The 25,000-nt window shown below is 42.3% G+C and overlaps 1 protein-coding gene across 1 annotated transcript in view; it reads left to right on the top strand.

Moving 5' to 3' along the window:
• The first annotated feature begins 2,483 nt into the window (after window positions 1-2,483).
• The window catches only part of LOC121307826 (filamin-A-like), a 39,798-nt gene continuing 17,281 nt past the window's right edge, over window positions 2,484-25,000 (top strand). The window contains exons 1-27 of the mRNA XM_041240110.1: window positions 2,484-2,808; window positions 3,667-3,764; window positions 5,649-5,796; window positions 6,070-6,188; window positions 6,858-6,935; window positions 7,334-7,496; window positions 7,827-8,027; window positions 9,476-9,613; window positions 9,781-9,907; window positions 10,285-10,421; window positions 11,230-11,426; window positions 11,839-11,952; window positions 12,034-12,177; window positions 12,954-13,077; window positions 13,464-13,624; window positions 14,272-14,362; window positions 14,857-15,026; window positions 15,841-15,958; window positions 16,841-17,103; window positions 17,597-17,915; window positions 18,614-18,787; window positions 19,531-19,693; window positions 19,938-20,098; window positions 22,197-22,364; window positions 23,373-23,496; window positions 23,982-24,138; window positions 24,648-24,838. Of these exons, the coding sequence (XP_041096044.1) occupies window positions 2,499-2,808; window positions 3,667-3,764; window positions 5,649-5,796; window positions 6,070-6,188; window positions 6,858-6,935; window positions 7,334-7,496; window positions 7,827-8,027; window positions 9,476-9,613; window positions 9,781-9,907; window positions 10,285-10,421; window positions 11,230-11,426; window positions 11,839-11,952; window positions 12,034-12,177; window positions 12,954-13,077; window positions 13,464-13,624; window positions 14,272-14,362; window positions 14,857-15,026; window positions 15,841-15,958; window positions 16,841-17,103; window positions 17,597-17,915; window positions 18,614-18,787; window positions 19,531-19,693; window positions 19,938-20,098; window positions 22,197-22,364; window positions 23,373-23,496; window positions 23,982-24,138; window positions 24,648-24,838 (4,358 nt within the window). The 5' untranslated portion in view covers window positions 2,484-2,498. The remainder of the gene's footprint in view (window positions 2,809-3,666; window positions 3,765-5,648; window positions 5,797-6,069; window positions 6,189-6,857; window positions 6,936-7,333; window positions 7,497-7,826; window positions 8,028-9,475; window positions 9,614-9,780; window positions 9,908-10,284; window positions 10,422-11,229; window positions 11,427-11,838; window positions 11,953-12,033; window positions 12,178-12,953; window positions 13,078-13,463; window positions 13,625-14,271; window positions 14,363-14,856; window positions 15,027-15,840; window positions 15,959-16,840; window positions 17,104-17,596; window positions 17,916-18,613; window positions 18,788-19,530; window positions 19,694-19,937; window positions 20,099-22,196; window positions 22,365-23,372; window positions 23,497-23,981; window positions 24,139-24,647; window positions 24,839-25,000) is intronic.

The following is a 25,000-nucleotide window of genomic DNA, read 5'->3' as shown; positions in this document are numbered from 1 at the left end:
CAATCAACAGGAGCTGCTGTTCTGGTGTTGTGAAACCAGTATTTTAATTTTGGCAGCAATGTTTGATTGCCCGAGGCTATGCTGACCTGGAATTATAGGGTATATTTAGGGATTCTGGTTTTTTGGTTATAACCAACAAAACGCCCCCAATACAAAAATAGTGAAATTGGTGGATAGCCAATAAACCCTGGAAATGGTTAATCAATTCATGTTACCTTTACCCTTTTTCCAGTAAATAAAAATAAAACCTGCTACAAAGAAAACAAATTCCCAGTTCTGTTCTACTTGCATCTATCATTGATTCATTCTGAATACTTTAAACCCGCCCCAACTACCAAGTGACAGCACATTCCAGCATTTCTATTGGAGACTCTGCTTGCGAGATTTAAAGCAAGATTACAATCAGGAATGGAGGCTTGTTAGCTGGATTTAAAAGATGTATTGCAGTTAAGATATGGAGGACTTAAAACAGAATTGGGGCGAAATGTACAAAAATGCCTCCACACAAAAACCCCAGAAGAATGTGCCTGTGACCAGAGGGATTTGATTGTGGAAGACAGCAAAGGAATGAAGGGACAACTTAAGTGTGCAAGTACTGTCCTGTTAAAATACATATTGACAGAAATAACTGCTCAAGCATTTTGGAAAGTAACCAAAAATACTGATTTCAGACAGTGTGTGTATATATATGTAATATAATATATAAATAGCTAAAAATAAGCACCAAAAAACCTCAAGTATATTGCAGCCATGGTGATGCAACATAACAAATGCATCTTGCTCCCGGGACATCATTTCTTAAGGGCGTGTCAGTATTTTGAGCATCACTAGTGCAGAACTTAATTTATTTTGGTGTTGTAACGGAGTTGTTTTGAAATCAATTTCCCACACCCTCAAAGTCCAGTATCCTTTTTAACTTTACAGCAGACTCCTTCTTATCTGATCCTCTCTGATAGACCTCTGGCTTGTGTCATTCACACAGGCTGCTGCTAGCAACTGAACAGTGCTGATGGAAACTGATCAATGCCCATTTTGTTAGGGGTCTAAAACAGTACATTCAGTGCTTGGCAGGTCAGGACGGTTTTGTTGCAGGCTTTTCTAAATTTTTTACACTGAACAAAAATATAAATGCAACATGTAAAGTGTTTGTTTCGTGAGCTGAAATAAGATCCCAGAAATTGTCCATACGCACAAAAAGCTTCTCATTTTGTGCACAAATTTGTTTACATCCCTGTTCGTGAGCATTTCTCCTTTGCCAAGGTAATAGATTCACCTGACAGGTGTGGCATATCAAGCTGATTTAAACAGCATGATCATTACACAGGTGCACCTTGTGCTGGGGACAATGAAAGGCAACTCTAAAATGTGCAGTTTTGTCACACAACAGAATGTCACCGGTGTCTAGTTTTGAGGGAGCGTGCAATTTAGAGCATAATTAATTTATTTCAATTGACTGATTTGCTTATGAGCTGTAACTGTAAAATCTTTGAAATTGTATGTTGCGTTTTTATTTATTTTTTTCAGTGTAAAGACTATGCATTTGAGAATTTGGTTTCACATTTTACATGCACTAATCTTTACAGAACTACTTCTACTCCACTCCTCTTAGCCTCCCATAGACTTTTCGGCTTTTCGCTTTCCATTACGCGATTGCGTGGTTGTTTTCCATGGCTGATGAGCAATAGCTGATTTGTGTGTTTTATCAGTTGCTATCCACTGATATTCCCCAGTCTCTACTTTTTGAAGTGACTGATCGTTACCCTGGGCATTATCAGGGGCTGGAAGGAGATCTGTTTGAACTCTTTCCATAAAAGATCAGTTGATTTCACTCCCACTGTTCCCCTCCTGACATTGAGAGAATGCATGACATGGGAGGTTTCAGAGTCCAGGAATAATCAAAGTTGACTAAACTAAGTTAACCTTAGCCTATACTTTCAAGAGCAGTACAGAAATCTGGACCAGTGGACAGTTGGAAAGTGGAGATAGACTTGGGACAGAGGGAAGGAGACATGTTACACAGAGTGGTGAGGGGATGAAATGGGTTACTTAGTCATGATGCTGAATCAGTGGGATCCTTAAAAGAAAACTTGACAACCAATCCGCTGCTAGGAACCAGATGACTATGGGTCGATTTCACAGCCTGTTGACAGTAAAGTTGCTATGTGGGAGGTGTAGCAGGTTAATCTAACCTCTTATGCTTTTTACTATTAGTCTTGTCAAATGAAATCTGCTGTTTCAGGTCAATTTTGCCTTTGTTTAAACTGTAGGATTAAACTCTTTTTGAACGTTTACATTTTATCAGATTTCAATGTTGTAGAAAACTTAAATGACAAACCTTAAATGACAAGTCTTTGTGTCTTCACTAAAAACAATGAATTAAATTGACAACCATTTCCACAGGAAATGTCATTGAATTTCTTCTTTTTTTAAGACACAAAGACTTCTAATAGAAAGTTATTAAATTTAGTATTTTGATGAAAGACAGACTTGTAGTGGAAATGATTGTCATTGTATTAAATACCTTTGTTTTCCAAAAACCTCTTGCAATCCTGACTCTAGACTCCAAGGCCATCGTGGATGGGAACCTGAAGCTGATTCTGGGTCTTATCTGGACCCTGATTCTTCACTACTCCATCTCCATGCCCATGTGGGATGAGGAGGAGGATGAGGAGGTGAAGCAGAAGACCCCCAAGCAGAGGCTACTGGGCTGGATCCAGAACAAACTGCCAGAGCTTCCCATCACCAACTTCAGTCGGGACTGGCAGTCCGGCCGGGCGCTCGGAGCCCTTGTGGATAGCTGTGCTCCAGGTAACCTCGTTTTTGAACCGTTCTGCTACTTTGTGTTGGAGTAAAGACTGTTTTTTGCATCATTCTGTTTTGAGCGTCTCCCCTGGTACTCATGAACGTGTGGTGTACAAAGGGAGTCAGTCGTGTCAGTCCACATAGGAGGCTGTGTGGTCCAGTTGTTAAAGAAATGGGTTTGTAACCAGGAGATCCCTGGTTCAAATCCCAGTTCAGCCACTGACTCTGATCCTGATCAAGTCAGTTGTGCTCCATCTTTTGGGTGAGATGTTATTGTAAGTGACTCTGCAGCTGATGCATAGTTCATACACCCTATTCTCTTATCTTGTAAAGCGCATTGTGATGGTGGTTTAGTATGAAAGACGTTATATAAAAAATTATTGGCACACAGGGGTCCCAGAGTTCCTCCCTTGGTGAAGGCAAAGCCGTATGGTGATGAGACCATGGGGTAATTGAACAAACGCTCAGGTGATGGATATTCAAACCATGTGTATTTTGAGCCACATGTTTCATCTTGATCCATATACTTATCTTACAAATTTGATGGGAATTTGTCCTGAACAAGTGGGAAGTAAAATCAGCTTGTCCTTGCTACAGTGGCCCCTACTGGCCGGGTTCAAGAGGAGCTCAAGGCAGACACCTGCAGGGCTTGTCCTCCAGAGGGCAATAGCTTACATCTGCTCTAGAGGTGATTGGGCTTGCATTGAAGGATGCCCGCTGAGCCACTAGGCTGGTGTAGGGATTGGTGTGAGGAGGGAGCATCATTGGTCAGTCTAAATTGGGGAGCGGAAAAAACAACCAAACGGTTATTTTGAGTACTTTGTTACTGTACATGGCATGTAACCATTTGCTCTCTCTCTGCAGGTCTGTGCCCTGACTGGGACTCATGGGATCAAACCAAACCTACGGATAACGCCCGCGAGGCCATGCAGCAAGCTGATGACTGGCTGGGCATCCCACAGGTACAGACAGACCTTCAGTGACTGCTGGATTGACAATGCAGTGGATACGTGTGCCCTGCACACCTCCTGTAATCCCCTCCGCCCAGCCTGAATTAACTCAACACTGCAGACATCTCCTGGCATTTTAGGATTGAGGCTAATTAAGTGTCTACCAGAAGCCAGTATTTTATGTCACATTTCAGTTTCTTTGTTTTATATATGGGGAGAACTACAAAGCGGTGTAATTGAAATAGGTTAATGTAACATTTAGCAGGTTTCATTCTATAGGGTGATGCAAAGCCTTTGGCCAGAGCTGTACTAGTGCAGTGCAGGGGGAACAAAACCAGCAAACCAGTTGACCATGTTTAAGACAGAATTGGACTATTTCCATACAAGATCCATTACAATGGGCTTTTTGCATGGTTAATTATAGTGCTGAAAGGGTTTCATAGCTTCTAACCCTGCTTAAACTCCTGGCTCCTGATCATTTCAACATTAGGCTTCATTGAGGAGTTCTGAAACCCCAGGGCTAGTGTTGTAGAGTTTTGTAACCTTGTTATCACACCAAGGACATTTTACTGGCATTAGCCTAACATTGTTTAATTTGTGTTAGATGCATCGATGCATTTCTGTTTTATAAAAAATAAAATGCAGTTTCATACTGGTTGAACATACAATCAACAGTAGATTAGGGTAGGAAATGCTATGAAACTGGCTGTTAAGTGGTTCAGTTCTGAGAGGGTGGGGGTTGTTGCCTCAAGAGGATATAGGAAAGGTGTGGCTTTCTCAGAACTGTGGAATTTTAAAACTAACTTCAATATATATTGCTGTCTGTTCTGGAACATGCAGAGTTTTTTTATTTTTTTATCCAGAACTGTTATTACTACACAGAGATTCCCGTTTTGCAGAGTCACGCTAATTTTTGTAATCTGCTGTAAGATTACAGACCCCTGTGTGAAACAGATAGGTGTTCTTTTGTAATTTCCATTGTGCCGGTTTGAATAGTGGTTGGGGAAAGAGCTTGGTGGTTTTGACCTAAACTGGGTTTTGCTTCGCCAAGCACCCAGCATTAACCATTTATAAAGTGACACTCAATCCATAAACTCAGTAAAAAGACGCTATGGATCCAGTCAAGTAGACATTTAAGGCTTATGAGCCCTTGCCTTTTTCATGTTTGTATACCCAGGTGGTTTTATTGTAGTTATTCAAGTATTTGATAGGAGTTTAAGGTGCATTCTGAAGCTGCTCTTCAGTTCTGTTTTGGATTTATTTAGTGTAGGCTACATCATATCAAGCACCATCTAGTGCACAGCTAGTGTTGCGAGCAAAACCAAATAAAGCTTGATTTGATCACTGGGTGGCGCTGGTTCTTCTGATCTAGTCTGTTGCATATATCTATGGCAGGCAACTAGAATTGAAGAGCAGCATCTTATCTCCGGAGAAAGCAGCTAGACCAGGGATCTCCTGTCCTAATAAGGACTTATTGGTCAAATGTTTAGGGTACAGTTGAAACAAACAGGAGGGACATCAGCCTTCCAGGACCACGATTCGAGACTCCTGCCTTTTGGATAAATAAGTAGGTGTTTTGAATTTAAAAAAAAAAAAAAAAATTGCCACATGAAATAATAAAAAAAAAAAAAAAAATATTAACACAAAATTGCAAGAATCAAATTGATTTATTTAACCAGGATAGAACCCTAGAGATGCACCTCCTTCAGGGAATCCTGGCAGGACAAAGTGGCATGAAACCACAAAGTCATCGTCAAAAAGAGAAATCGGAACGGGACAAACAATCTGCAAATAAAAGAAAACCGTAAAGTAAACGTGTAAGGCCGGGCACAAAGAAATGAAACCTGCTCTGTTGAACCCTAATCTCCTAACGGCTGCCTCCCTGCCCATGTCTAGGTGATCGCTCCTGAAGAAATAGTGGACCCCAATGTGGATGAACACTCAGTCATGACCTACCTATCCCAGTTCCCCAAAGCCAAGCTGAAACCAGGTGCCCCCCTGCGCCCCAAGCTCAACCCCAAGAAGGCCAGGGCCTACGGACCAGGTAAAGCACCTCCGTATCCTGCTAGTGGACCTTCAACTAACCCAAACCAGGACTGGGTGCAGCAGCAGGGCTAGTGTGGGTCTCTATCTGCTCCAACTCCTGGCTCCTGATCATTTCATTAATAAACTCACTTTTTTCATTAACTGACAAACCAACTTATTAACCAATATGTTGGATTGTAGTGGGTTTCAAAATACTGTGTTCCAGCTTGCTAATTTGTAGAGCTGCTTTGTCAATGAAGTGTGTTCTCTTAATGGCTGGTTGTTTTGACAGGTATTGAGCCCACTGGTAACGTGGTAATGAAGCGTGCCCAGTTCACTGTGGAGACAATCAGCGCAGGAATGGGAGAGGTGCTGGTGTATGTGGAGGACCCTGCTGGCCACAGAGAGGAGGTAGGAAACAGCACAGCGCCATCTACTTTACTGGAGGAATGGCACTGAAATAGAAATCAGTAAATGTGTCATGATTTGTTTTTTGCTTAAGTAAATACCATTTGACTTTGCATACATCTGGAGAAATGCTTATCCAGCAGTTGTGAAACTGATTTTTAGCACAAGGTATTGAATATCGGAGCATAACAATATCAAGCATGTGTAGAGAATACATCCTGGCCTAAAAGATTTTTTGGCTTGTTTTCCCCTCCAGTGATGCAGCTCCATTTTTCACTGGCCTGATTACAAGCACATCTAGACATTTGAGAATATGTTGTAATCAAGCCTAATTTTACACGTGAAAGATTGAAAACTTTTGAAATGGTAGCATATTGATTTTAGAATAGTGTTAAATAGCAAATACAGCTTGTTTTGGGATTTTCTTTTTAATTATGTGGTGCTATAATGGCATGAAATGTAACTTCCTTAGTCCAAGCTCTGAATCTGCTCAGCAGTGTAATTCAGAAGCAGTGCCATTCTCCTGGTCATTCTGTCAATGGATTTGAATGACTGCAAGATTCCAGAAGGAGAATTAAGAATTCACAGCAGTATAACATTCATTCAGTTTAATCTAGTATGTATTTAATTGCTGTAGGAAGTTGAATTTGTTTTTGCCCATTTTGTGTCTAGGCTAAAGTGACTGCCAACAGCGACAAGAATAGAACCTATTCTGTCTACTACATTCCGAAAGTGACTGGATCCCACAAGGTACCATACTTTTTGTTTCTCTAATTTCCATTCTGGGTAACGTAGTCCTACAGTAACAAATAAACCCATTGGAATTGATACATGGAACTACAATTCCCAGGGTAGTAGCCTTAAAATACTAAATGCCACTACAGCTGCTCAGAAAGAAATGCAGTTGCTTCATAGTTTTGTAAAGTTGCATGCTATCTGGAGTGCAATATTGTCTCCATGATCCCCACATGTCGGAGTTGTTTCTCTGGTTGGTAAAATAAAAATGTATTGACAAGAACGTGCAATGGTCTTTCATGTATTGCTTGTGTGTTATGTGACTATTGTTTCATGCTTGTGGTGTAAATAAAAAATAATCAGTCTTCCAGTCCTCGCTCCAGCACCCACCTCCTCTTGTCTTCCTTCCCCAGGTGACGGTACTATTTGCTGGGCTGCACATCTCTAAGAGCCCCTTTGAGGTGGATGTGGGGATGTCTCAGGGAGATTCCAGCAAGGTGACAGCACAGGGGCCTGGCCTGGAGCCCAGCGGCAACATTGCCAACAAAACTACCTACTTTGATATCTACACCGCAGGTACTGCCCCACAGTACCACTCTGGATAGAGATGCACAAGAAATGACAATTCTACTATTGTGTCCTGCTATGTTTTTGACTGGAAGTTGAAGTCTGGCAAACGTTTGGACATTGAGAACGTGTTCTGGTTGAAACCTTTGACATTAAATGGATTGAGTCATTTAAGTCAATGTTTCAAACTGAATTGAGACTTTGACATTTGAGAGACTTCTTGTCAACTTTTGCCATTGAAATTTAAGTTTAGTGTTTCTGAATTTTAAAGGAGTGTTTCGTGTTTTGTAATGTTACAAATGGCTTTGAGTTGTGCTCATTACTGCCCCCCTGTGGTAGGTGCTGGAGTGGGCGAGGTGGAGGTGGTCATTGTTGATCCCAATGGGAAGAAGGACACTGTAGAGTGTCGAGTGGAGGACAAGGGCAATAGCAGCTACCGCTGTACTTACAAGCCGACACTAGAGGGCACTCACACCATCTATATCACCTTCTCTGGAGCCCAGATTCCCAAGAGCCCCTTTACTGTGACTGTTGGACAAGGTACAATAAAACACATGCAAATTGTGTGCTGCAGAATTCTTTATTTAGAAAAGGCTTCTTATATTGCTGCTTTTTTCCCCGTCTGCTGCTCCTCCGCTCTACTACTGATCTGACTCGGTCATAGGTCACTAAGACCAATTATTTGATGTACTGTTTCATAAGTTGCTGTTTTAAATATCCATTTGTTCAAAAAATGTTTAATGGTTTGCAACTACACATCCATGCATCATGATCTGGATACATTTGTGGGTACAGTAATTGTCTTCACCAGCATGCCACTGGGTGACTGCAAACTTCCAGCTGAAAGTGGGATGTTCAGTAGATAAACACCCCAATTTCCATTTTATCTTGTGCATATCTGACAATTCAGCTGCTAGAGAATTAGGCTTCACCTGACAGATTTAAAGATTATCGACCACAGAAACCGTTTTATTGGGCAACACAATCCTATTTGGGCAACTGTGGCCAACTGTAACAGTTTTTTGTGTTGGCCAACATTTTTCACTTCATTTTGCTGCAATAGACTGGAGGCCTAAAAATACTGTTTCCATAAATGAAACTTGAACACCAAATATACCATCCAAGAACTTAAGCGGCTTTGAACCTGAATTTGAGCTACTAGGAGCTGGACAGGCTGAATGGCCTTCTCTCGTTTGTGTAAATGTTTAATATGAATTGCTTGCCTTCTTGAATTACTATTGCTACTTTTCTCCTGTTCTTTTTTCTAAGCTCTTTTTCTTTTTCTTCCCTCAATTTCTCTGCTCCCTTGATCTCTTGTCCAGACCAACTGTGTAACCAATGGGAGTGGCCTGTGGCGATGTCATTTCCTGTTTGGATGATGTAATTTCCTTTGACGGTCCCTTCTCTTGGGTATCTTAACTGTGTGCATGATGCTTCAAGGAGTGTTGCTGTATAGTGTGGTGGTGTTTAAATTGATTTGTTTTAACCTTTGGTTGTCTGTACTTTTTATAGACAATGGGTTTGCTAAGGAGGCCTGCAAGTCTTTAGCTAAACATTCTTTGAAAGTCATTTGGCAGGAAGGGGATGCTGTAGTTTATGGGAGAAATCCTGTACTGTGTAGAAATACAATGACACATTTTAGACTAAGACATTGACAAAAGACTTCCAGGTGAAGTTTGTCATGAGTTAAGTTATGGAAGAACATACAGTAACACAACTGGATTTACAACACAACCACAAGCCCGCTTTTTAGTTTCACAGAAAAAGAAACCAAAATCAATTTTATCTATAGATACGTTTCTCAGTTATTGTTGAGACTAAGGGCTTGATGGGTATCAGTTGAATTCATTAAGGAGAGTAGAAAAGTTGGAGTAAAACTGTCAAGTCCTCATTTTATACAGCATGCTGGTATGTAGAGGGAGTGGGTCCTACTATCTCACCAGTCTCTCTCACCTGCGTGCTCTCTTTCTTGCTCTCTTCCCCCACAGCATGCAACCCTTCCCTGTGCAGAGCTAAGGGCCGCGGGCTGCAACCCAAAGGAGTCCGTGCTAAAGAGACTGCTGACTTCAGGGTGTACACCAAGGGAGCAGGCACTGGAGAGCTGAAAGTCACCATTAAGGGACCAAGTGAGTATATGTGCAAGTTCATCAAGTAGGTTGCATACTTGTGTTAAAGTGTTTGGTGGCACAAAAAATGATTAGACCTTTTTATGAAAAGCTTTGTAATTCGCAAGATAGATGACCAGTTTGAGAGAGCCCTGTGTGTTCTGACAGTGCTGTATCTCCTCTCTTAGAAGGGATTGAGGAACCAGTGAAGCAGAAGGACCTGGGGGATGGTGTCTATGGTTACGAGTATTACCCATCAACACCCGGGAACTACATTGTCACCATCACCTGGGGAGGTCAGCAGATCCCGCGCAGGTGAGACACGTCTCATGAATACAAGACTCGCGCACAGTACTAGAATGCAGGGCACCCACCCAGTGAGACATGTTGGTCAACTTTATCGGAACAATGAAGAAACAGCTGCTTGGGTATGTGTGGAAGCAGCAATTATCACAAACCCCAGTAGCTGTTTCTTCACTCTTTTTCACTCTGAATGGTAAATCCGCCTGATTGACACCAGCAACCCTTGCCTGTGGAGCACTTGATCCAAATCTGTTCTACCCTATTTAATGTACATTAATTGGTGCAACTCTACAGGGAGACGGTCGTGATCATATGAAGTTAATAGAAGCCAGCATATCATGTCAGCGGTTAGGGCTGTGAGTCTCACCTTCTCCTCCCCCCTCTCCCAGCCCCTTTGAGGTGAAGGTGGGTACAGAGGCAGGATCTCAGAAGGTGCGAGCCTGGGGCCCTGGTTTGGAGGGAGGCGTAGTCGGGAAGTCGGCTGACTTTGTGGTGGAGGCCGTTGGAGACGACGTCGGAACTTTGGGTGAGTTCTGCTCTGACAACAATCCCCCGGTTAAGGAAAGCAGCTTTTATTCTTAATTGGTACAGGAATGAAAGTAAGACTCTCATTGCAGAGCAGATTTGCTTAACAGAAGTTTGAGAATGAGAAGACCATTCAGCCTATCAAGGCTTGGCCCTTGTTAGCACACCATTTTCCCCTACTGGGGGTGGGGGTCTAATTTTAAAACCACAGAATTTAGTCTTATTTAAATTCTCTGTGTAAATGAAAGTGCTTCCATTTATTGCCCTCTTGTTCTACTGTTCGAAATTTTGTAGTAGTGTCTTGGGTTGTCTTTACAAGTTAAGACACACCTGGGCCAATACACGGTGGTTCATCAAGCTCACAGTAAAACAGGGAATGGGTCAAAGTGCTATGCAGCAGGAGTCTTATTTCCATCCCTTTTAGTTCCATAATCACACTAGCTTAATAGGACAGGTTAAGAGACAGTGGTGAGGATGGAATGGGCTACCTAGTCATGTTGAGGCAGAATCACTGGGATCCTTTCTAAAGTCTGACCTTTTGACTGTTTTGAGGTCAGCTACTAGTTTGTACTTTTTTTACAGTTGTATTTTTATTATTGTCCAGGACCCATTATAAATGAGACCTTTGGTCTCGATGGGTAAATCTTCTGCTTTAAATATGCCCTCAAAGCAAATGAGTGCAAGATTGCTCCCGATTGTGAAGGCGGACTATGAGTGCTGTTGGATTGATTCCATTCGTAATAGGACTGGATAATGTTCTGCCACAGCGGTGTTGAGCGCAGCTCTAACCAGGCGTCTCCTCTCTCTAGGTTTCTCAGTGGAGGGCCCATCCCAGGCTAAGATTGAGTGCGATGACAAGGGTGACGGCTCGTGCGACGTGCGTTACTGGCCTACAGAGGCCGGCGAGTACGCTGTGCACGTGCTCTGCAACAATGAGGACATCCAGCACAGCCCCTTCATGGCAGAGATCACAGCTGCGCCTGCCAAAGACTTCTACCCAGACAAGGTGCTGACTCTGGGGTGTTGCATAATGCAGCGCCTCCTGCCTGTCTCCAGGTCTAGTGGAGTCTGATGCTCTGCTACACATCTGGCCAAAAGTTTAGCATCCCTTTGAATCTTGAATTTTAGGTTTTGATACATTAATTTCAATTTAAATAATTCAGTGCAATTTGATATGTAACATGTAATCAAACTACAAAATAATGTCCCAAGTGTCTGTCTACCAGAAGCTATAATAATACAGTATTTAATTATTTTTTTTTAGGGGGGGTGTAACTGAACATTCTAAATTGGGGATGATGACAACTGGATCTTCTAAATTGGGGGGGAGGTGGTGGAAGAGAACTGGATAGTCTGAATAATAAATATTTATACATTATAGGTAAAACTTTGTTGGTAATATTTCAACTTTGTTTCAGGTGAAGGCGTATGGACCTGGTTTGGAAAAGACTGGCCTGGCCATTAACAAGCCCACAGAGTTCACTGTAGATGCCAAGCAGGGAGGCAAAGCTCCCTTGAAGGTCCAGCTCCAGGTGACTGGATTCACAGAGGGGAGTTTACGGGCAGGGCACAGTGGAATAGGGATCTCTAACTCATGTTTATTTTCCCTTCAGGATGGCGAGGGTAAACCAGTGGATGTCCAGGTGAGGGACAATGGAAACGGCACCTATACCTGCTCCTACACTCCCCGCAAGCCTCTCAAACACACAGTCATGGTGTCCTGGGGTGGGGTCAACATCCCGGACAGTCCCTTCAGGGTAGGTTTCCATAGGAACATCAGGTGTTGCTTTTACCATAGTGTTTAGGGTTAGACTCTTGTTGGATGATAGAATGTGTGCTGCTTGAGATAAAAGGCTATCTTATGTAAGTGCCAGACCACTATAACTGGCTTGGAAGTATGTTTATTTCCACCCATGGTTTAAACACGTTGCCCTCAACCGATTCCCGGACTTCTGAAATGTGATCTGCAGACAAACAAGATGTTCTCATTTCTATCAAACTTCCTGCACCTGCATTCTTTACAACCCTTCCTTTGTTTGTCATACCCACGCTTCCCTTTCTCTCTCAACCCTTTTAATGCCCAATTATTCTGTGGAGGAAAGTGTTTGTTTTTTTTTTATTTTTGAAATCTGTAAAAAACATAACTGTTTTGCCAGCCTCAATTTTAATGTATTGAAATATGAAAACCCGAGGCTGGATTTTAAACATTCAGGAATATGGAAAAGGAATTTTGCTGACCAAATGTTTTCATGGAAAAGTTTATTTTTGTATTTTTAAATTCATCACTATTGGATGTTAAATAGTCTGCTTCCAGTGGTTGGATTCTGGAACGTTGTCATGTAAAGTAACCCCAATGAGAAATACCTAGGTAACCCATTCCATCCCCTAAAGTGCCCACTGCCCTCTGTTTTGAAGTCTCCACTTAATTCCCCAGCTGTGCTGGTTTTTGTATTGCACTTACTGGCTTAGGGTATCATTATTAGCTCCTTGAAGATTTGAAAATGTCAGTAAAATGAAGAAATTATTTTTCCAGATGACTATTGGTGCCGGCACTCACCCCAACAAGGTGAAGGTGTCAGGACCTGGAGTGGCCAAGACTGGCCTGAAGGCCTATGAGCCGACCTACTTCACTGTGGACTGCGCCGAGGCTGGCCAAGGTAATGTCTGTCTGAAATGGGCACCATAGCCTTTACCATTACAACCTTTTTTCAATTTTATTTCCCTTTGTCTGAACATTGAATTAGCTTTGTTTGTTTGACTATACAGTACTATAAAAGGTGTTTTTATATCTTGCCATGGTATCTCGGAGCTAAAAATTTTAAACAAAATGAGAGCTTATGTACAATACACTCCAGTTACAACGAATTATAAAAGCATGTTTAAAAAAAAAAAAAAAAAAAAAAAAAATCCAATGTTTCAACTTGCCTAATGTCAGAATAGAGTTCCACAAACTGGGGGGGTGGGGGTCACACAGCAGGTAGCTCCAGCTTCAGCTGATTTGAAGCACAAAGTAAAAGTTCTGTGTTCTTGGTTCTCTCCCCAGGCGATGTCAGCATCGGCATCAAATGTGCTCCAGGGGTCGTCGGGCCTGCAGAGGCCGACATCGACTTTGACATCATCCGAAATGACAACGACACCTTCACTGTGAAATACACCCCACCCGGGGCAGGCAGCTACACCATCATGGTGCTGTTTGGTGACCAGGTAACGCCTTTAGTCTGACGTTAGGAAGCTTAATTGAATCTGTTTAATCACACCTGTGGGCTTTTGATTAAAAAAAATAATTGATTTTTTTTCCTACCGTCAAATATGAAAATAGCAGGTGGTATTTCCAAAGATATTCTATATTAAGATTATTGTGCTTTTTCACAGCATTACTACAGGTTTATTTAATCTTGGTCGCAATTATTTTCAAACTGTCAAATTGCACGCAGGTAAATATATGTATTCCACTGGCATTCTGAAACGTTTGCAGTGAAAAGCATTGTGCTAATACTTTGTATTACTTTGTATTGTCTTTCAATACAATTTTATATCACTAGCAATCGGGTGTGATTAATCAACCAATAGAAAGTTGATTTAAAATACTTGGATTCAATTACAAGGCAGCCAATACATTTTCTTTTACTCCTTATACATTACTCAGATTTGTTTTTAGTAGTTTAGTGCAGTCTTCCTAACATTTTTTTAATCTGATTTTAAATTAAAATACAGATGTTTCCAGATCAGTTACAAAGTCTTAAGCTCTGTGTAGCAATATAAATAGCCAAGAGATCTTTTTTGAAAGTGGGCGGGCAAAGACCTGGCTTTTGTTTTTTGATTTTGATCATTTTTTTTTTGGTTTTTGCCAGGCTGTCCCTATGAGTCCACTCCGAATCAAGGTGGATCCTTCCCATGATGCCAGCAAGGTCAAGGCAGAGGGTCCAGGACTGAACAGGAGCGGTGAGGCGCATCACCCTGTGTACAATTCACACTGCTTAATACACACCAGTGCCATCCGCACCACTTCATTAATACTGACCCAGCACGATCCAGCCTTCCACAATCCACACGACTCAGTGTGCAGTTCTGCTGCTTTATCAATACAGATCAATCAAGTTTGGAGTAGGTTCCAGTTGGCCTGAGGCCAATAATTGCAATTGCACTAAAGTAGCAGACTACACACCTGGACATGTATCTGATTTAGAGCAAACAAATGCAGAAATACTGTAGATCCCCAACAAATGAGATCGCCAAAAGTAGTTTTAAATACAAGGCTGAATGACATTAATGCACTGATCAATGATATGTGATAATTCCAGCAAGGTAGGCATGTCAAGGTTTAACTAAAATTGAAAATGGTATTTGTAATTGCATGTATGAGTTACACCGTTGCAAATGATTCAGCCCAGGTCCGGTCTGTGGATGTCCTGTATTTGAGTCTGCCCTCTTTGCAGGTGTGGAGCTCTGCAAGCCCACCCACTTCACAGTCAACACCAAAGCGGCCGGGAAAGCTAAACTGGACGTGCAGTTCGCTGGTCCCACCAAGGGAGAGGTGGTCAAGGACTTTGAGATCATCAATAACCACGACAACACCCACACAGTGAAGTACACTCCAGTGCAGCAGGTGAGGACTGGGGGGGGGGAATCCAGCATGCTATCAGCAGGTTGATTTTTTTTTGCAGTGTAGGGGTGCACAAATCTCTCTGGAATAGTGGGAACTCTGAATCTATCTACTACCCAGTGCTTTCATTATCAGTTTGTGGCATTTGATAATTCTAGAATGTTGTGCTTTTTTTTTTTTTTTTTTTTTTTTTTTTTTTTTTTTTTGAGCAAGCAAATTTGGTGGGCTTCTTGAGATGGAATTGCAGCCTTGCGTACAGCAGTTTTATCAATTGTATTAATGTCTAATGGTGATATATGCACTTGTGAGACTGCACTGGGAGTACTCTGTCCAGTTCTGGTCCCTTGCAGCACCATTGTGGCCCTGAAGAGTCCAGCAAAGCACAACCAGTCTAATCCCAGCAGGGCTAAAGGAATAAGCTACAAAGAGAGAACTCAATCTATTTAGCCTGTAGGTGCAACCTTGATTTTTGAAGTTTTTTAAATGTTACCCAAGTTAATACTTTAGGTGCTGTACAGAAACTAGGAGACACTTCACACAGAGTGGGGAGGGGATGGAATGGGTTACCTAGTCATGTTGATGAGTCGCTGGGATCATTCAGTTCAGAGATCAATCGGCTACTAGGAACTGAATGAGTGGAATAGCATCTTCATTAATATTGTAGTCCTTTTTATTTTAAACTCTGCTTACTGTGTTGGTTTACTGTGGTAATTGGCATCCAAATACGTCAAGATGGGTTTAAACTGTATTAATCCCATCCTAGTCTTCTCAGACAGCCTGTAATGGGTGCTGAAACGTTCTTCTCGTTCGTTCACAGGGCAACACTGGTGTGAGCGTGACCTATGGAGGGGACCACATTCCCAAAAGCCCCTTTTCCGTGGCAGTCGCCCCGTCACTGGACTTAAGCAAGATCAAAGTGGCCGGCCTAGGAGACAGTAAGTGTGAAGTCCAGTCTCTGTTTAACCCAGGGGTGTCAAACTCGGTTCCTAAATAGCCAAAGTGTCTTCAGACTTGTTTTGTCTCTCCCCTGAGCTCTCTATTTGGCCTAATTTGATGAATTGGCCACATTTAACCTCCAGGCCTCAATGTTTCATAGGTAGTGTTCCTTGAAATCAAGTGCATTTTGTAAACCATTGACTGTGTTCAAGACCTTGAAAAATATTAACTGTGTAATTGCACATATTAGATCAATGATGTTCGTTTAGTGTTCAAGTTGGAATGAAAACCCTGCCACCCTCTGACCCCTGCTTAAACCAATTAAAAAGAAATATTAACGGCCTTGAATTGATCACAAGTGGTCCTGCATTGGATGATGTGTTGGAATTGATTGAAAGGGAATTAGAATTGGCGTTGAAAAAACAGGAGTTGGCCCCAACCCTGGTCACAGTTCATACATCAACACTGTGGGGAGGTGGGGAATGCATTTCTGTAAATCGACTCTGGAGCGTTTGCCAGAAGAGAAGAAAAAAAAAATCCAAACTAAGGATCACAGTGTATCCAGACCATGCTCCCTCCTCCCATCACTAGCATGGTTTCAGGACAGTGTGAATCCCTACTTGATTTTTAGCTGTGAGTGTGTAAAAGAAAACAAAAACCCAGGAATTTTGGAAAATAAATTGCTGTGATATGGACAACACAGGACACAGCAAAGAAACAAATGTTTCTTGTTAACGCTGCAGGAGGTACTTTAACATATCCAAAGAAGTGCGTTCGGACCCCTTGCTGTCTCTAGCTCTTTCCCCTTGCGCTGTTTCCTCTTTCCTCATGCTCTCTTCTCTCTCGCTCTGACAGGTTTATTCTCTTGCTTGCCTCCACAGAGATGGCAGTTGGGAAGGACCAGGAGTTCACAGTGAAGTCCAAGGGGGCTGGTGGTCAGGGGAAAGTGGCGTCCAAGATCACTGGCCCCTCTGGGAAGGCTGTGCCCTGCAAGGTAGAGCCGGGCCTGAGTCCAGATAACAGCCAGGTCCGCTTCATCCCCAGAGAGCCGGGGCCCTACCAGGTGGAGCTGACCTACGATGGAGTGCCCGTGCCGGGGAGCCCCTTCCCCGTCGAGGCTGTGGCCCCCACTGACCCCTCCAAGGTGAGCCCATGAACAGCTGCTTGAAGGGTTAGATTCCTCATGAATGGCAACCTCATATTGGGACTAGAACTCCCTTCCAGTCGTTATGGGGCCATATGGAAGACACAAATGCATGACTATCTTGTTTGCCCCCATATAAAGCAATGGAAATATATATTTGCATTGTTTTTTTTAGCTGTTTTCAATATTTCATGCATGTGTTAATGTGGTTAAGGCACTGAGCTTACAGTACTTTCAAGCATTAAAACGCAATGCAAAAAGGCCTTTTTTATATGGAGACATATGGAAGAGGCAATTGCATGACAGACATGCTGGATGCCATTTCTAAAATTAGCTTTTTCTTTTTCCCCATCCCCAGCTATTTTCAGTAGCCTAATACACATTTTTAGTATTTTAAAGTTTGAACCTCAGCATCCCCCCCCCCCACCCCAAGAAATATCAGAAATGAATTTACAGCCCTGTTTGTTACAAAAGTCTTTACTGTTTTCAAAAGGTGCGTTGTTCAGGCCCTGGTCTGGAACACGCCAAGGTGGGAGAGACGGGGAAGTTCAGCGTGGACTGTACCAACGCCGGCCTTGCCGAGCTGACCATTGAGATTATCTCTGACAACGGCACAGAGGCGGAGGTTCACATCCAGGACAACGGTGACGGCACCTACACCATTACCTACATCCCCCTGTACCCCGGTGTCTACACCATCACCATCCGCTACGGGGGGCAGGACGTGCCCAACTTCCCAGCCAGACTCACTGTGGAGCCTGCCATCGACGCCAGTGGCGTCAAGGTCTTCGGCCCCGGCATCGAAGGCAAAGGTGATCTCGACTTGGTCAACACGGTCATCTAAAGCAGAGGAATTCTAGCAAACAAAATAGCCTGTTTTGTACTTCCGTTAGCTTCGTTAGGCTCCAATGTGGAGTTTTGAAAGAATTATAGGGTTTTTTTTTTTTTAAATGTGTCTGGTGCTGCTTTTGGATTCGATTTTATATGGATTGTTTTGCCTTCCGGGAAGTTAGTATTTCACTACTTGGGCCCTTTTGACCTCCACAGTTCCTTGTTACTGGTTGAAAGCATGCCAGTCAATAAGGGAAGGAGCTGATTGGTTATTGATGGGGAAGAAGCCAGTTAAGGGGGACCATTTTAGCCTCTAGGAGACCATGGAAGTGCAAACGGATTTCTTTAACCTAGTGCACAGCTCTGGCCAAAAGTTTTGCATCACCCTAGAGAATTAACAAGTTTTGCTTTGTAGTTGAATGAAACCTACTGAAAGTTAACATTGAATTACATACTGCTTTGTAGCTTTCCCATATACTTCACAAAAAAACAAAGGAAGAAATGTGACATTTCGCAATCTAATATGAAATATTGACTACTATTGTGGCTTCCGGTCGACCTTTTTTTTTTTTTTTTTAATATTTCAATCCTAAAATTCTAGATAATGCTAAACATTTGGCCATAGCTGTAGTAGCAAGCATGTTTTAAAATAACGAGCAAAGCCCTCCCTTTTGCACAGGCGTCTTCCGTGATGCCACCACAGATTTCACCGTGGATGCCCGCGCGCTCACAAAGAGCGGCGGCAACCATATAAAGACCCGAATCAAAAACCCGTCTGGCAACCGCACAGATGCCCTGATCAGAGACAAGGGAGACGGAACCTACCAAGTGGAGTACACCCCTTACGAGGAGGGTGAGTGCTGGGACTTGTCATTGGAGAGGTTTTACCATTCACACAATATAGGGGTGACCCAATCCCAAAGTGAAGCCTCTCATTCTGTCTAAACACAGCAGATTTAATTTTGAAGAGCAGGGAAATCTTCATGATTTGAGAGAAGCAAAAAACCTGTTTGCTGGAGGTGACTTTGGCTTAGAGTTGCTAAGGCAACAACTTGGCCTTTCAGTACTGAATAAGGCATGTGTGGGAAAGAAATATGCTAACAATGAACCACAGTAACCTTATAAGAGTAGTTAGTATTTGGTTGCACCTGATTTAACAGCAGAATAATTCACTCCAATTCTAAAGTGCAGGGATGCAAATAAGACTTTGGTCCTGGTTTCTGTGCTGCTCCTGGTTAGTTTGCTGGTATTATAATTTAGATTATATTAAACAGTCTAACAAAAATACATAGTGAAGCCAAGCTGAATTAAATAAACCTGGTTTTATTTTTAAAGACAAATACAGGGATGGGACCCGCACTTGCTATTTGGATATGTTGCTTTTGTTTGTCCCTTTTTAAATTAAACGGCAATGGAAGTTAGATTTCTGTTATATTAGCAGTTTCACCCATTCCTGGTTTTAAGACGAGCTTGATTAGCCACAGTGTAAAGGAGCAAGCTCAGGTGTGTGATTTTTAAACAAGTAGCAAACCCAGAAATGGGTGAAGATGCTGTGCAACAGGAGTGCTCTCTGACTCCCCCTTGTGGTGACTGCAGGTGTGCACTCTGTGGAAGTTGCCTATGATGATGCCCCTGTGCCCAGCAGCCCGTTCCGCGTGCCCGTGACGGAGGGATGTGACCCAGCCAGAGTGAGGGTCCATGGGCCTGGGCTGGAGAGAGGCACCACCAACAAGGCTAACAAATTCACAGTGGAGACGAGGTAAGGGTCCCGTACTCTTCTCTGTTGAAGAGGACACCTTTGTTTTAAGGCAGAGATCCTTCAATCTGCGATCAATCTGTTTGCTCCCTCGCCTCGGTCGAGTCACGGGAGAACTAAAGTGATCTTGTTTCACAATCAAGACTAAGTTTTAAGAAACTGAATTGTCTCCCTTTTTAAAGGGACCTCACACAAGGAGCTCTTACTGTCTTGCATGGCATTGAAGTTTGCTGCGTTTCCTCCTCAGTGGTGCTGGCAGTGGCGGGCTGGGGCTGGCCGTGGAGGGCCCCTCGGAAGCGAAGATGTCCTGTACGGATAACAAGGATGGCAGCTGCTCTGTTGAGTACATTCCTTATGAGCCTGGAACTTACAACCTGAACATCACCTACGGGGGCCAGCCAATCAGAGGTGAGCCCCACCAGCTTCTAGAAGCTGATTTGATCCCTGAAAGATCTTAACCAATCAAGGTCAAGTATTTGAGTTAACTGGGATTTTTTAAAGAGCAGCTGGCAGGGTTGGGGTCGGTTCCTTTAATTCTTTTGAAGGAATTTGTTTTGGAGAAGACTGTTTCAATGTATTCAACTGCTTTTAATCCTGAAACCAATTTTAATTGAATTGTCATTTGTTGCTACTGTGAATTTTTTATTTTTATTTAAACCAGAATAGTGCTCATGGTGATTGATCGGTCTGTTGGAATTGATTTAAAGGGGAATTCAAATTGGTCCTACCCTGGCAGCTAGCATAGGCAGCAGCAACAGATTTGGGTTGTCACTATATAATCAAGAATAGAAGTCAACGTTATTTGAAATTCAGCATTACTGATCATCCTGCCTTGCTTAAATAATGGCTTATACTTGTAGCATCCACAGTAATAGAATTTCTACTTGCGCATTTTACATATTAAATAGAGGAAGCGTTTAGCAAACTGCAGATGGATGCATGCATTCACTTTGTAGCACAAAGCTGGATATGAAGGCACTTCAGAGTGGAGTGGGTTACCTAGTCATGTTGCTGAGGCAGAAACACTGGGATCTAGAGATGGGAAGATATGAAATTTGCACAGTATGATAACCGTTGAACAAAAAAAAAAACCTGTAACCTTGTCACGGTATACAGTACATCATGCAAGTTATCAAATAGGCTCAAATGAAGAAAGACTAACGTAATTCACAAATAAAACCAACAAAACACACTTCCTTTCATGGAATGATTTAAACATTTGGTATCTAGTATTTTGCTATGCCAAATAACTTGGTACGTTTTCTTTTTTATAAAGACAATCGGAATCAATCAAAACATGAACTTATAAAATAAATAAATACTTTGTTTAGTTGACGGCAAATAGAATTGGGAAATGATCAGTCTTTTGCTTAAAACACAAACATGTACCCGTGCAGGTTATTTAAAGAGCAGAGATGAGTTGTTTTATTTTTCAACCTTATAAAAAAATATTTACAGGAAAAGTGTTAAAACTAAAACATGTTACTGGATTTACATTTCTGACATTGCACAAGTAAGCTTCCAAGGATTATTGCACATTGGAATACTATTACAACTTGTTTAAACAAAACTACATTGATAATAAGTATGCTGTCCTGCTGCAGTCGCAGGTCTGTTAGTTTTGTTTGAGACATCGGTCGTGTTCTTATAGCACAGATTACCGCAGTTCTCCGATTCAGTGCAGATTTGCTGTAGACATCGCTCAGCGCCCACAGAAATCTGTGTAGATTCTGCATAGCCCAGCGCAGCTTTGAAATGTTACTGCGGGAGGCTGGCTGCGGCTGTGAACCAAAGGGACTATGCAAAGATCACGAGTGACCTGCTAATTGTAATGCAAATAACCACTAAAACTGCAGTCATGCCCACGCTATATGAAATAAATCAATTACTAAAAAGTGTACTAAATCCGTGAGAAGTGTATAATTTTACAATCGTTAATGTTTATCTATTACATTAAACTGACTGAATCCAGACAAATATAGCACATTAAAAATGTGCGCTACGCTGCAAGATTTGGAGGAGTTTCTCCAAAAGCTGCATCCCGAGGCCAGAAAGAGCAGCCGGCACAGCAAGCTCTGGGTAACAGAACGCAGCAATTGAAACGTGTATTCTGTGTCGTTGACGGTTTCCTTCAAAACCATTATCACTTCAAAGATTTTCCTCAGACACTTTGCTAAGGCTGCAAGTACCATCGCTTGATTTTAGAAAAAGCGTGTTTGCAATTGAAAAATGTGTTAACTGGTGTATAACTGAATTACGATAATTGCGGTTTAGAATAAAAAAAACTAATACCGTAATGCACCTAAACCGAAAAACCGGTATACCGACCCATCCCTACTAGGATCCTCCAAGACCCGACCTTGAAGTTTTTGCTGAGGGAAACCAGCATTGATGGCAAATGGCCGCCTTTTTAGTTCTGTTAATGTGTTCCCAGGTGTAAGTCTCTGATCCATTTAGCCTCCTGGATGTCTGAACCTGCCCCCCACCCCCTCTCTCCCCCTCACAGGCAGCCCCTTTGCTGTCCCAGTCTATGATGTTGTGGACTCTACCAAGGTGAAGTGTCTGGGGCAGGGCCTGGGCAACAACGTGCGTGCCAGCATCCCACAATCCTTCACTGTGGACACCAGCAAGGCCGGTGTTGCGCCCCTGCAGGTCCGAGTGCAGGGACCCAAAGGTAACTCTCCCTGACGTGCCTGCCCTGTCTTTAACCATTGAGTGCCTGACTGCCTGCCATGGCTTTAACAAATGTATTTGTCTTACTATTTTCAATATTTCATGCACGAAAGTTCAAGGAAAACTGTTTTTTGGTGTGTTATATATAAAACATGATTTCATTAACTTCAAGTTAACGTTTTGATTCCAATGTTCAAAATCTGTAGTGGTTAGTGTAAGGTTAGTTACCTAATTATCTGCATAGCTTGGGTACAGAGATCAGGAGAGGATTTTGGGTAGCTTTTTTTTCACACTCAAGTGCATGTCTTGTATCTTACCTAATCTGCACTTTTGTGAACTCTGCATTCACTGTGCTGATCCAAACAAATTTCTTGGCACGAGTTATGATGTCCTTCCAGACACGGAACATATGCAGAGTCAACATGTATCAATTCCTTGCTTCTGCATCCGGGCTGATTTTGATAACGAGCAAGATAACATACCCCTACAAACTGCAGCTGGGCTCCATACTTATTGTATGGTCTTTGATCTCTTGTACTGCTGCAAACCACTTACTTGTTTAGAGAAAAAAAAGTGAAAGCCTTCAATGAAGAGAACCTTCAGTTAAACATGGAGGTGGTTTGATCTTGATATGGGGTTGTTTTTAGCAGTTCAGGGACTGGAGGCGTTCATGTGATTTTTGAAGATTGAATGAATGCAGCCATGTATCAAAACATTCTACAGATAGATCATCTGCTCGTAGGCTGATTGGCAGACAGCATCTTCTGGTATGACAAACTTTAAAGCATATGGCCAAGTCAACTCCTGCAATTGAAGGAAACGAAGATGAAAGCTCTGGAACGACCATCACAATCTCCAGATCTCAATCCAGTAGAAATGTTTTGGACTGTTCTTAAAAAAAAAAAAAAAAAAAAAAAAAAAAAACTGAAGCCAAGCATTGTAGACCATCGGATTGATTTTTAAATGAGGCAGTCAATGCAGTTGCTGACCTATCTGTTCTGTTCTCTAGGAGTGGTTGAACCAGTGGAAGTGGTGGATAATGGAGACAGAACACACACAGTCAGCTATGTCCCCACGAGAGAGGGACCTTACTCTGTCAACGTCCTCTATGGAGATGAGGAGATCCCACGCAGGTGAGAGCAAAGAACTTTCAAAGAGGACAACAGGAGTTCAGATCTGGGATGTGGTTTTTGGCATATGCTGGCTGTCCATGGAACATTTCTGTAAATTAAAAAAAAACAAAAAAAAACTCCAAGCATTTATGAAACTATAGATTAAACTGTCTTATTTGTGAACCACTGTTAGTTTGTACATATTGCAAATTAAGTACTAATGTAATGAAATTTAAATGTTGCCATAAATGTGTATTTAATTCAGTGTTTCTTTATAGTCTTACACATTAATATTGTAGTTATTATAAACTATCTTGGAGTGCTTCCTTTTTAAAATGATTCAGAGGTAGACATACTAAAACTAGCTTTATTAAATGCCAAATGTTTTGACCTAGAAGTCATTTACAATATCTTGAAGACCAAGTCTAAAGTGGTGGGCTGTTTTGGTTTGACGTGACCTGTGCTGTATTGTTTTGAAGTGACTGGTTTTTTCTCGCCTTCCTCAGTCCTTTCAAAGTGAAGGTTCTGCCTACTCACGATGCCAGCAAGGTCAAGGCCAGCGGGCCGGGTCTCAACACCACGGGGGTGCCAGCCAGCCTGCCAGTGGAGTTCACCATTGATGCCAAGGATGCGGGCGAGGGGCTGCTGGCAGTACAGATCACAGTGAGTTGCCAAAGGTTGCCCAGACTGGCATCAGTACAACTTAACCCTCCTAAGTTTTGCATCATATAGAATTTTAGCATTGAGACAATAAAATGTGAACATTTTAGATGTCTTATTTTAACATGTAGTCAAAGAAAAACTACAAAATATTGAGAGAAATCTACCGGAAGCCACAGTAAGAGTGCAGTAGTATTTCACGTTTTAAATTGCGAAATGTCACATTTCACTATCAAACTACAAAGCGGTATGCAATTCAATATGTTAACATGACATGTTTACGCTATTCTAAATCCAGCAATAATCACAGGTACAAATGCTATAACCTATTTATCAAACAAAGTGATTGAGAAAATACAAGAATAATGTAATTGACCATTTTATATAGTGTAAGTCAAGATTCAACGAGAATTAGTTCAAAGGACTTCCAAACTATTCTGTTGGTCTGCTGTTAATCTCTGCTGGGGTACCCTGTTTTAAAAACGACCGCCCCTGTTTCTTGATTTTTTTAGGACCCTGAAGGAAAGCCCAAGAAGGCCAACATTAGAGACAATCAGGACGGGACTTACCTGGTGTCGTATGTCCCAGACATGACTGGACGCTACACCATACTGATCAAATACGGGGGAGACGAGATCCCCTACTCGCCATATAGAATCCGGGCTGTGCCCTCTGGCGATGCCAGCAAGTGCACAGTCACAGGTACGTCCTGGGGGAAGAGGGTGTTTGTGTAGACAGGATGGAGTTTAATAATGGGGCTCCCAAGTGGTGCTTCCAGTAAAAGCACTCTCGTAGAGTGCAGGATGCGCCCTGGAGGTAGCCAGTTCGAGTCCAGCTATTCTATTGCCGACTGTGGATGGACAAT

This window comes from Polyodon spathula, chromosome 59, assembly GCF_017654505.1.
Source record: "Polyodon spathula isolate WHYD16114869_AA chromosome 59, ASM1765450v1, whole genome shotgun sequence".
NCBI lineage: Eukaryota > Metazoa > Chordata > Actinopteri > Acipenseriformes > Polyodontidae > Polyodon > Polyodon spathula.
The sequence above is the reverse complement of the archived record's forward strand: the minus strand, read 5'-3'. Positions and strand labels throughout refer to the sequence as shown.